Source organism: Anolis sagrei, chromosome 5 (genome assembly GCF_037176765.1).
Source record: "Anolis sagrei isolate rAnoSag1 chromosome 5, rAnoSag1.mat, whole genome shotgun sequence".
In the NCBI taxonomy this organism is placed as follows: Eukaryota; Metazoa; Chordata; class Lepidosauria; order Squamata; family Dactyloidae; genus Anolis; species Anolis sagrei.
Window position 1 is genome coordinate 49,999,669 of NC_090025.1, and position 13,294 is coordinate 50,012,962.

At 40.5% G+C, this 13,294-nt stretch overlaps 1 protein-coding gene across 2 annotated transcripts in view; it reads right to left on the reverse strand.

Annotated features, from left to right (window-relative positions):
* Positions 1–11,928, reverse strand: part of SH3D19 (SH3 domain containing 19) — a 78,305-nt gene extending 66,377 nt beyond the window's left edge. Inside the window, exon 1 of one of the 2 annotated variants that reach the window (XM_060778846.2) lies at positions 11,432–11,927. In XM_060778846.2, coding sequence (XP_060634829.2) covers positions 11,432–11,525 — 94 coding nt within the window. In that variant the 5' untranslated portion in view covers positions 11,526–11,927. Of the gene's footprint in view, positions 1–11,431 lie in introns of both variants that reach the window. The other variant, XM_067468691.1, reaches the window with a different exon arrangement.
* Positions 11,929–13,294: the final 1,366 nt, after the last annotated feature.

Genomic DNA, 13,294 nt, shown 5'->3' on the forward strand with positions numbered 1-13,294 from the left:
AGATATAAAATAATCAGGGGCAGCTAACACTTCCCAATAAAGGATTCCCCCAGGCAGGAATCAGCCAGGACTTGATGCTGCAAGGCTTTGCACTGCTAATCAAGGTGATTAATTGCAACATTCACACTTGCCTCCAACAGACAAGAGTTTTTTCTCCCACCCCGGACCTTCCAGTTATATAAACCTCCCTTGCTTAGTTTCCAATATACCTCACAACCTCTGAGGATGTGGGTGAAACGTCAGGAGAGAATACTTCTGGAACATGGCCATACAGCCCGGAAAACTCACAGCAACCCAGTGATTCCGGCCATGAAAGCCTTTGACAACACAGTAAAGTTTTAGTTCTACCTTGGAACAACTTCATAAAAGTCCTTCAGGTATTTGAATACCACTATCATTTGTCTCTCTTAGACAGAATGACATCATTTCAAAGTATAAGACATGTAAGTACACATCTTAAAAGAAAAGGAAGTATAAATCTCGTTCCTGAAAAACGTATAAACAGATTTTCCATTAATATTAGCACCTAGTATTGGAATATGAGAAATACTTGGATAGATCATGAATGAATGCAAGGTGCTGTAGGATACATCTTAGAGGAAGCAACTGGCAAAAAACACCTCTTATTATTCCTGACCTAAGAAACCCCTATAAAATTCATGGGATCACCCAAAGTTGACAGGTGACTTGACAGCACTTGATATCGCATGCACCAGCCACCAATGACTTGCATTCTTTTTTCACATAACAGCTTATCTGAATATAAAAACTACAGAACTATATTCCTAAAACTGTCAGGATTTAATAATTTCTCAATGGATGGAATGGCTTTCTGCCATATATATTTTAAATGAGAAAAAAATGTAATCAAGATGACCACTTCATAATAAACAGCATCACGGTTTTCATATCTCACTACTCTGGAAAGAGATAACATTTAGACATGTCTTTTTCATTTGACTCTTCCTAGAGGAACAATGAGCTTTTCACAGTAAATATGACTGGTTAGCTTGGATTTTGTTGCTGTTGTTAAAGACAGTTCTATCTATGTTTATAACAATTAAATATATTTTCTTAACATTATCCTTTATTTTTTATGTTTTACAGTTATTCCAAAAATGCAACTTTTTAATGGTTCCAATTGTTGCCTGGTACAAATGTCAGCAGACAAGTACTTTTCTGTGAAATAAAAACAGACTTTATACTTTGTGGTGGCTGGTTCATTTCCAAGGACAAGCTGCGATAGATAACAGCAAAAGAGCCTCTGTTACCATCTCTAATTTATTCTAGCAGTACTTGATCCAGTGCCAGATGACTTCAATGAATTCTTCCTACAGACTTCCTTGGACTTTAGACTAATCTCATAAGTGACAACCTTTCAGTTTAGAGGCAATCAAGTATTCGCTGTATGCATAATTACTGGTCGCAAAGAGAGTTGCAAATCATAAAATCAAAGAACCGCAAGTAATCAAAGGCACAATTACTCCAACTCAAGTTCTAAAAGGCACAAGAGTCTATCAAGTAGTTTTTCACAAAGCTGAATCTGATCACAGCTTGTCAGGGAACATAAACATGTGAACTGTAGGAAAGCTAGATGTAGGGATCTATGAAGACAGTTTTATCTTTTGCCAAGTTCATATAATCATTTGCATGTATTTTACAACTGTTTCAGCCCATTCATTTTTACTCCTGCTACAGAATTAGTACAGATGAATCAGTCTAGACAGCTAATCCACATGACTTAGTGAAACCCTAATAACAACAGCTGCAGCAGCAGCAACAAGCATCAAATCTAGCAGAGACTCTAGCTAATGCCATGGTCTCCCCTAGTTGGGACTAACAGACCAGTGACTTAAAAAGTCAGCTAGATCACAACTACAGGTAAAATTTACCACAACATAATTATTGTGCAAAACCTCATATCATTCCTTATTATGCTTCTTAAAGGGAAACTAGTTATCATGAGAAAAACACACCCTATCCAAAGGGTGAAAGTTATGTTGATCTCTGGATGTTGTTAGACTGCAATTCCCAGAATTCCTCTCCATGGTCAGTGCTGGCTAGGGTTTATGAGAGTCTCAGTTCAACATCTGGAGGGCTGCACCGTTACCATGTTGGCTAGGGTTTATGGGAGTGTTGATACAACATCTGGAGGGCTGCACCATTCCCATCTTTTTCCTGTGCTATATTTTTATAGATTACCTATGCCCATTCTACTGAATATTTTACTACAGATCTATTCCTGATGTGTACAGTGACTGTCATTACCAAATAAGCCTAGGATGAGAATTCATTGTCAATAATTTGGTCATCTGGATAAGCTCTCACCTTTGAACCTTCTGAAGTTCAGCACATTCCCAAATGTTTCCAAGAAAACTACTTATGAGAGATAAACTAACAAGGCTTTTGTTCTTTGTAAACAATGCATGCTTGAGATACAACAGAGCAGTTTGAGGCTCAAAGTAAAAGAGTCAAAAGCCCTACTGCACAGGCTCAACCCAGACTTTTTACTTTGTCCATTTCTAAATAAGTGTGTGCTTTTTTATTTTTGCACATTAAATGTAAAAAAATCTGTGTATGAATATCTTGTTTTTACCTTTTCTTGTGTTTAGGGACGAATGAGTACTCCTCAGAATAAAAATATGTTAAATAAAGAACAAGTTCTTCATACATGCTACCAAACTAACTCTCCCAAAGTGTTGCAATCCTCTCATAGAATTTTCTTGGCAAGATTTATTGTGAGAAGACATGTTACTGACTTCTAATGCTGAGGGAGTGTAATTTGCCCAAGGTCACCCAACAAGCAAGAATTTTAAACCTAGTCTCCCAGAGTCCTAGTCCAACATGCAAATCATTTATGTTGGCTCCCAAAAGACTAAATCAAACATGCAAAAAGTTGTGTAACAATGAGGCCTTAACTATAAGAACAATCAAAATGGTAATAAAAATTCCCCCTCTCCTTATTAAATATCAGTTGAGCACTAATACTGCAATACTAAATACAGCTATTAGGACCTAAACCCCACTGACTATTCTTAAATTTGCACTACTGAGCACACATGCATACGTATGAACTGTCCAATATTCAGTGGCCAGACAATATATTACACTTACACCTTCTACCTGACCTTTGTGTCTGTAGTCCCTAAGGAAGTTTACATTACTGATAAAATATAGCTGACACAGTAGTATCAAAGAGTAGAAAAGTACAACTGCTAAACAACATTGTAAAGGTAAAAGGAAGCACTAAAAATATCAACCTTGGTTTTCCAGTTAGCTGCTGTCAATTCAACTTCCATTTATGGTGACCTGATGTATGAGAGGCTTACAAGTGTCACAGCATTGCTCAGCTCTTGGATAGGCAAAAGGCCTGAATATGCCTGTGGCTTCTTTAAGTCTATCTAACTGTAATGTGGTCCAACTCTTTTTATACTGCCTTCCACATTACCAAAAACTGTGTCCAAAGTATGACAGCCTCTGTTTCGTCATCTTGGATTTTATGCAGAATTCAGGATGATTTGCTCTAATACATTCATTTATCTTTCAGATGTGGTATCTATAGAACTCTTCTTAAGCACTCCAATTCAAATGAGTTTTCTGTCTGTTTTCTTTACTATCCAGCTTTCATAACCATACATACAAACCAGAAATAAAATGGCATGGATAATCCTGACTTTGGTATTCAATTATTTATTTTGACATTTTATCTAGTCTACTGCTTCATATCTGCCTTTCAAAGTCCTGGCCTTCTTCTGATTTCTTGACTATAGCCTCCATTTTGATTTATGACAGAGACAAGATATAAACAATCTTCAATGTCTTCATTTTCTACTTTAAAGTCATATAAATTATCAGTGTTTTTTGTTTTAAGTTTAAGTGTAAGACTATGTTGTGCTTTCTTTCTTAACTTTCCTCAATATATCTTCCAAGTCTTTACTATTTGCTGCTAGCAGTATACTGTGGTGTCACCCGCATACCCTACACTACTGTTGATGTTCTTTCCATAAATGTTCGCATCTCCTTCCTCTGAGTCTAATACAGCTTTCCATATGATACATTCAGAACTATTAATTGGAGCCCATAAGGTGGACTATAGGTAAAGGTAAAGGTTTTCCCCTGACATTAAGTCCAATCGTGTCCGACTCTGGGGGTTGGTGCTCATCTCCATTTCTAAGCCGAAGAATCGGCGCTTTCCGTAGACACCTCCAAGGTCATGTGGCTGGCATGACTATATGGAGCACTGTTATCTTCCTGCCAGAGTGGTATCTGTTGATCTACTCACGTTTGCATGCTTTCAAACTGCTAGGTTGGCAGAACCTGGGGCTAACAGCAGGAACCCACCCCGCTCCCCAGATTCAAACTGATGACCTTTTGGTCAGCAAGTTCAGCATCTCAGTGGTTTGACAGAACCACCAGGGGCTCTAAAAGGTGGACTATAGTATTACAAAAAAGATAACTTTTGGTCAGTATATAATGTCTACTGTAAAATACATCCCAACGATTTCTATGGAGCTTGACCTCATGAATGTGAGTACAGGATTGCAAGGAATCACATAAAATGGAATAAATTTCAGTATATGCAATAAATGCTACCTATATTATTGAACCATAAATAAGCATTAACAGACTGTAGTTCTATACACTTTGCTAAATGTTGCTTTCAGTTCAGAGGGTTGAGAAGGGCGAGGTAGAAGCACCCCAAATAAATAATAAATGAATACATACCTTCAGTGTACATTAAAGGAACAGAATAATGTATTTCTGAACTAGCATTTATCCACAAATTGGGATGCCTCAAATATTCCCAGATTAAATCAAGAAACAGCTTAGAAGAATGAAGTTTAATATAACAAAACATAAAGTGCTCCAGCTAGTCCATTTCTACATGTGCAACTTATCCTGACAGTATTTTGTTTGGCAAGTTAATATTTCTGGTGCAACTTTTGGTGCTTCTGTTGTTCTAAACACTGCTAGCAGTTTAAATATTAAGAACAAGTCAGCACAAGTTCAATGTGGGAGGACAGAAGGAATAAAGCTGCTGTGAACTAGATGTTGCTTTAAAGGAACATTATACTCAATGTGGGAAGCACACACAGTTTGCCAGTTTTCTGACTTTTGCAAAACTTAAAATACAGCAGGGAGATTGATACATGTGAAAAAACAAGCAATGTGACAAAAACAGCATCGAAATAACAATATATCAGAGAAGACATCAATTCAGCATGTAACTTATTTGAAACATTCATGGTCATCACAATGTTAGAACTACAGCTTGTATTTTAAACAAATAGCAGATACAACCGCTTATTCACAGAACAAGCCCAACAGTCTTTACTCAGAAGTAAATCTCCCTAAGTTCAACAGGGAAGAGCCCATACTAAGTATAATTAAGTCTTAGCTTTTAAGATAACAATTAATGACACAACTAGATAGGTAGCATAACGCTGAAAAAGCATTCTATGGCAATGCAGTCTGGAGGAAAAACCTCCTGATATATCTGCACAACAGAATGAATGATACCTCAGGGTATACTCCAGAGCTGTAGGGCCACAACACTTGATCTCAGGATCTCCAAAGGGTTGTAGCTGGTATACTGGGCAACCAGAAGTGATATTGCACCACTCACCATTATCTTTGAGGCTGTCTGTGGGGAGGGTCTTTCTCCACTGTGATAGGGGGTCCCCTGGACAGTTTGTGAAAGTATTTTTAAATTGTTATTAATGGGTTTGGGGCAAAACCTTGGAGGCTTCAAATAAAAATAGTTGCAAAGATTAGAGATCAATGGGGTTCCCAAAGTCCTCATGCAGTCTATTGACCATAAAAGATCTACCTTTACATGCTAGTAGTAGCATGTTTCTCACCCTCTGATCTGGTATATATTACTGCAGATACAATCATGCTGCATAGCAAAGCAGGCCTCTGTAGAAACCCTATCCAAAAGTTAAGACCTGCAGGAGAGTGTCATTTTTTTCAGTTCTGCTTTGTTAGATGTTTGATGAGGATGCAAGAGGACCTTGGTGGCTGCTCCTAAACTGTGGAACTCCCTTTCAAGGGAGATTCAGCTGGCTCTTTACCTGGTATCCTTACAGAAGTAGGCAAATATGTTTCTGTTCAGGAAGGCCTTTAGCAACTGACTGCCTATAAAGAAGATGATTTTTCACTGGGAAAATGCAACCGTATATGTGTAAATAAGCAACAATAAGCATTTCAACTATATTTTAATCTGATTGAGCATATCATTGTAATAATATCATGCTGTTCCATCATTAATATTGAAATTCTTCTATTCTACTGCCAGTCAAATCAGTCTTATACGTTGATTCTTCTTGCACTTTGCCTCAATGAATACAAGCTGGAGCCATGTTGGTGTGCTACACAAACACTTCAACTTTTTCCAAGGGTGGCAATACTGGAGAATGAAGGCAGATAAAATCTGCTACCTCCTCCAGCCTGTTTCTGCTTTCTTTCTTACTTTCTTCCCAGCTGCTACACTAGGCTTGGGGAAAAACATAAGGGAAGTTCTGCCTATATTCCTCCTCACATACCAAAGACTTTTTGCCAAACCTCCAGTTGGGAGAATTTATCTCATTGTCAGTTCCTGGGAAATCTGCCTGCCACAATTCTGCAAATCAGGAGGGAAAGTGTGTACAATTACTTTGCTTTAGAATGATGGGAATGTGTAACTGTGTATCTTTTAGTCAGATTTTTAATAAGTAACATCCCAGCCAATGGGATAAGGAATGAAAACAACACTTGGAGGGCACACGATAGCTTCCTGTTGTGTAAACACAGAAACTATTGATAATTCAGGGTAGTTAGCAAAGTTGGCAGTCCAAAGTCAACACTGCACAAAGCTTGAAATACTGCTGGCTGCAAAATAGATGGACCTCCAGTGTTCCCTCTTTTTTGAAAAATGAATGTATTGGCAAGACTAATTCCTCTTACTAAAAATTTTTTACCTTCAAAACATTTAATCCTATTTTCACTGACTGGTAACATCTGTTCAGGTTTTCAGAGAAGCCTGTTCTAGCCCAAGCAAGAGAAGTCAGGGACTGAAGAGTAGCTTTTACATTATAAACCATGAGCTCTGCTGATTTTACATAATCCAAAGGGCACATTATGGTAATACCTACTCATCATGCTAACTCACGAAGAGTCCTCAGGAAGCTTCAAAAGTGAACTTGAAGAATTTTGCAGCTTTTGTTTATCCTAATAAACATATCCTCATATGTGCTTTGGCGTTTGCTTCCCTGCATTTAAATTAAATTCATTGGCCAGTGTGCTGGAGATTTGAATTGCACAAATAAGAAAAATAAATATTTTATGTATTAAATAATTTTAACAAAAAGTATGCTTGCATGATGCTTGATAAAACTTATGTTCAAGTGAAACATTAATCTCAAACGGGAAACAAAGTGTGTTGGAATTTGATCTCTACACCCTTTCACTGAAAGGTGAGAGATGACTAAATATTCTGACTCAGCATGAAACAATGCAAAGTGTAGTTCCTGATCTTTCTACCTCAGAAATCTAGGAAGACATTTTTTCATTTCCTTGATGGTCAGCAAGACAGAATGCTCCCTAATTCACAAAGATAACCCCACCAAAAAGTGTGATTCCATTCCCCAATTCTCCTAATATTACAAGATTAGACAGTACTAAACATGATGGTTTAACTTTTGTAAGGTAGCTATCTTAGTAAACCCTTTTTGCCCCGAAGCAGTGCAGTTTTGAAATTCACTTCCTAAAGTGGTTAAACTGAGTTCACATTACTGGCTTTGAGACAAGGTAAAAACCAATACCAGGTGTCAAGTCATTTTTGATTTATGGTGACCCAAAGGCAAACCTGTCACAGGGTTTTCTTGGCCCATTTGTCCAGATGATTAAGTCTGCTTCCTCTGAGGCTGAGATACTGTGACTTGTCTAAAGTCACCCACTGGATTTTCATGGCAGAGCGGGCATTCAGATCTTGACCTCCAAAGTCCCATTCCAAAATCCAAGCTATTGCACCTCTTGAGTTTCAAATGAAATATTTTTTATTGCAACATACACAATCAGATTTCTTCAGATTTTAATTATTTAGAATTATACTGTATTTGTTTATGAGAGTGGAATAAGTAACTGGATGGATAGGAAAAAGTTCTATAAAGTAAAGTAATAATCCATGCCTAGTTGACTTCTATCAGACACTAGGATGCTATCTTCAAGAAAAAAAAACATGTTGCATATGTAATTTGCTTGATGTGATGTGTCCGAACATCAGAAAAGGCCAACACTGATCATACCTTGTCCTATGCCTCCTGCCATCCACCTGTCCCAAGAAACATTTGTACCCAAAGTAGCAACCCTTACAATTTTCTCGATTTTCAAACTGATTTAACCCACATAAACTAGTTTATGGAAAGAAAACACACTTGGGGTCCACCTACACTATAGAATGAATGCAGTTTGACACCACTTGAACTGCCATGGCTCAATGCTATGGAATCATGGGAGTTGTAGGTTGGTGAGGTGCCAGCACTCTTGGGCAAAGATGGCTAAAGATGGTGACTTTATCACTCCCAGGATTCCATAGCATTGAACTATGGCAGACAAACTGTATTGATTCGACAGCAAAGATGCACCCAGAGAGAGACAAATAGAATGATTTGTGCAGTGTAGGGTGCACTGTAGAATGAATTCAGTTTTGCATCATTTGGACAACCATGGCTCAAAGCTAGGGAACTGTAGGACTTGTAGTGTGCTGAGACAGCAGCAGGCTTTGGCAGGTAAAGACAGAAATGCCTAAACATCTCAGGAGGGTATCTGCAAGACCTAGATTTGAACAGCTTGGTCAAACATGGAAGGTTTAACCAAGTTCCACATAGTGAATGATTTTGTATCCGTGGAGCATCAGAAGTAGAAGATATCACACATGTACTGTTTAGTTGTAACTTGTATAAGAAAGAGAGAAACCAATACCTCGGGCCATACATTATTTTATGTATTTATTTATTTTATTTGACTTGTATACTGCTACTCCCAATCTGGCTCACTGGGATCCTTATATTAAAACTACATTTTTATTGGCCAGCCAGAATGCTAAAATAACATACAAAATGGCCCCTTTTCTATATAAAGCAACTCAGATGAAAACTGTATATTTGGAGTTGACTGCGATAAATTGTAGGGGTGATGCAGATATTTGATCTGGATCGCGATCTTGATCCCTTATTAACAGCTCGTTTATTTCAACTTTTGTTGTACTGCTGTATGTTAAATGTGTTTGTCAAGTGTTTTGATATGGCCAATGGGCTAATCAATAATACATACTACATTCTTTGGCAGGGAAGGTGCAAGACATTGCAAAATGCGAACTCCCATTGAGCTGTGGCAGTTCAAGTGGTGTTGAAGTGGATTGATTTTACAATGTAGATTAAGCATGGACAAACTTCAGCCCTCCAGATGTTTTGGACTTCAACTCCCACCAGCTGTTAAGAATGGTGGGAGTTAAAGTCCAAAACACCTGGAGGGCCGAAGTTTCCCCATGCCTGATGTAGATGAATCCTTACGCAGAACTCTCCCACTCCCACAGTTCTCTGGATGGCATTCTGAATGGAGAATATGCTTCCAGAGGAGACGAATAATGAAAATCATGGCATCTGTCCCTGCCCAGAGAGTAACTTTAAAATGATGGAAGTGCTGGAAATGACAACCTTCTTCAAGCCTTCTCTAGCAATGGTTGTCTTTGATCCTGTTGCCTACTGTTTGCATGTATGTTCTGGTATGCAGCTTCCTTTACTCCATGGTTCCTGAAAAGTTATAAAGGGGCTGCAGATCACATGATCTCTCCCTCTCCCTCCTTTTGACTATGTGACCTGTTGGTAGCTATTTGGTTATAAGAGAGATGCCATGGCTGGATGGCACAGAGAATTATCTCAAACATATCTAAAACTGGACTGATAAGTTTTGTACCTACATATGCTGAACACATGAAGGTTGTGAGTAAATCAAATACTTTATTTTTGTCTCTTTGAGTGCATGATATAAAACGAGTTGTTTTATGGGAGACTATATATATACTGGGGCATTGAAACACACTTCAGATGTTTTTATGTACTGGCAAATCTTGGTTTTCATAGAATCACAGAGTTCAAAGAGATCTCATGGGCCATACAGTCCAAACCCTGCCAAGAGGCAGGAAAATCACATTCAAAGACATCCTGTCTCTGTTTAAAAGCCTCCACCACACTCTGGGGCAGAGAGTTCCACTGCTGAACAGGTCTCACAGTTAGGAAGTTCTTCCTAATGTTCAGGTGGAATCTCCATTCCTGTAGTTTGAAGCCATTATTCCACATCCTAGTCTCCAAGGCAGCGGAAAACAAGAATGCTTCCTCCTTGCTATGACTTCTCACATATTTATACATGGCCATCATGTCTCCTCTCAGCCTTCTCTTTAGCAGGTTAAACATGCCCAGTTCTTTAAGCCACTCCTCATAGGGCTTGTTCTCCTGAACCTTGATCATTTTAGTTGCCCTCCTCTGTACATATTCCAGTTTGTTAACATCTCTCTTAAATTGTGGTGCCCAGAATTGGATACAGTGTGATTCCTGGTGTCATCTGACCAAGGCAGAATAGAAGGGTAGCATGAATTCCCTGGATCTAGACACTATACTCCTATTTATGCGGGCCAACATCCCATTGGATTTTTAAGCTGCCATATCACATTGTTGGCTCATGTTTAACTTGTTGTCCACAAGGACTCCAAGATCTCACAACCTCTGAGAATGCTTGCCATAGATGCAGGTGAAACGTCAGGAGATAATGCTTCTAGAACATTGCCATATAGCCCAAGAAACCTACAACAACCCAGTGACTCCAATATTTTTTCCTAAGAGATTTTTCCTAACAGATCAGAGAGAACAGGTTATTCAGCCTAACAACTGAACCCATTGCCTTGCATAATTGTATCTGGTTGTATACCACAAGAGAAGATTCTACTCTAATGGGGTTTTGGCTCTTCTGTGAAAGGTCATGCTTTTCTAAAATGTTATGATCTCCAAATGATGTTTTCACAAAATGCCATTTTCCCAAAGGAAGAGACGCCCAAGGGACATCCAGTCCACACCCCAGGCAGGAAAATACCAAAGACAATGGCCATCCAGGATCTGTTTCAAAACCTCCAGAGAAAGAGACTTGGTCACATTCCCTATTCCACTGTCAACCAGAGCTCTTACCATCAGGAAGTTCTTCCTAGTGTTGAAGTGGTTTCTCTTTCCCTAGGATTTAAGTCTAGAGAAGTCCCTAAGGCAGCAGACAGAGCCTTGCCCCCCTCCTCACTCCATGTGGCATCCTTTCAAGTATGGAAGCAATGCCTCTGGGCCCCTCTCTCTCCACCAACCAACCCACCCTCTTGGCCCAGGTGCCCTTCCCGGCTGCCTTCGGGGCTCACCTGCGGCGGGGTTGAGGTTGGCTCTCCTGTGGTGCCTCCTGCCCAGCTCCTTCAGCTCCTCCTCGTCTTCCTCGAGCCTCCGGGCTTCAGCCATGGACAGGCGGGGGACAAAGGCGGCTCCGAGTCCTCACACCCGCTCCATGCGCGCTGCCTGGCCGCCTCTCTCTCCCTCCCTCCACCTGCGCCGCCCTCAACCTGGAGGCGCGCCCCGGAGAGGCTTCCCCTTCAGCCTTGCCTTGCCTTCCCTCTCGCTCTGACTGAAAGTTTGCAAGGTTCTGCTGCTGCTGGAGAGAAAGAGGAGGAGGAGGAGGGATGAAACAAAGGCCTTTCTGGCTCCTTCCTCCTCCTTCTCCTCCCTCCCTCCTGGCAGCTGCAGGAGAAGAAAGGAATGAGAGAGGGAAGAGAGCCGGAGGGAAGGGAGAAGGCGAAGGAGGAAGTCGCCCAAGGTGGCGCTTTCCTGCCCATTCACCAGATTCTGCAGGAAACGGGGCTTTCGAACAAAAGGAGAAAAGGGGGAGGTACCTGGAGCCGCAGGAAACAAGGGAAAGGACTCCTCCCGCCCACCTCCTTGGCTTGGGAAAGGGAAAGGGAAGAACCAGGCTCCTCTCCACAACCCCTTCCTCTCCATAATATTTAACCTTTCCAAAAGAAAGACCCCCTTCCGACCTCAATTCAAAGTTTTGGTCCTCCTGACCTATAAAGCCCTATATCAATGGTTCTCAACCTGTGGGTCCCCAGATGCTTTGGCCTTCAACTCCCAGAAATCTTAACAGCTGGTAAACTGGCTGGGATTTCTGGGAGTTGTAGGCCAAAATACTGGGGACCCACAGGTTGAGAATCACTGCCCTATACGGTTCTGGCCCAGGTTACTTGTCCCAATGCATCTCCCTCTGTGTCCCACCTCACAGTTTAAGATGATCCGTGGAGGCCCTGCTTTCGCTCCCACCAGCTTCTGGCAGGGATGAGAGACATTGCCTTCTCAGCTGTAGCCCCCCACATGTGGAACTCGCTTCCCAACGAGATAAGATCGGCCTCATCCCTCCTGTCTTTTAGGAAGAAATTGAAATCGAGGTTCTGGGACCAGGCTTTTGGACAGCAGGCCCATAGCCAGGATTTTGATGGGGGGGGGTGAGTTTAATGGGGGGGCTGAGTTTGGTTTGGGGGGGGGGCTCAGGACCTACCCTAGCAAACCTTTTGTATCATCCCCATACCCCCATGCATATGGGATATATTGAACATGGTGATCAGATCATGATGTGAATAAACATAACAGTTTAAATAATGTACCAGTAAGGCCTTCTTGCAGACCACTCTGAGAATTTGGGGGGGGGGGGCTGAAACCCCTCAAGCCCCCCCCCCCCCCCCCCCGCCCCAGCTACAGGCCTGGACAGCAGGCATAATAACGTTTTGGATGTGAATTTGACTGGAGTGGTGACACGGCTGACATTACTGTTTTTATGGTTTTAATGAATGCTCTATTTATTGTTTTAATTGTTATTTTATTGTGTTTGTTATATGTAACGGCATCAAATTGTTGCCAAATGTAAACCGTCCTGAGTCTCCCTTCGGAGGTTGAAAAGGATGGGGTAGAAATGCTAGAAATAAATAAATAAATAGTACATAATTAATATTAACCCCACTCTGACGAACTTGCTCTACACAATATTAACGAAGAACCCCCTTCTCTACAGTAATATTAACCCCTTTCAGATGAAAAGCCTCCTCCACAGTAATATCCCCTTTCAGAAGAAGAACCCTCTTTTCTACAGTGATGGCCCCCTCCAGAAGAGGAACCCCCTCTCCATCACAATAATAATAATAATAATAATAATAATAATAATAATAATAATAATATAATGATAA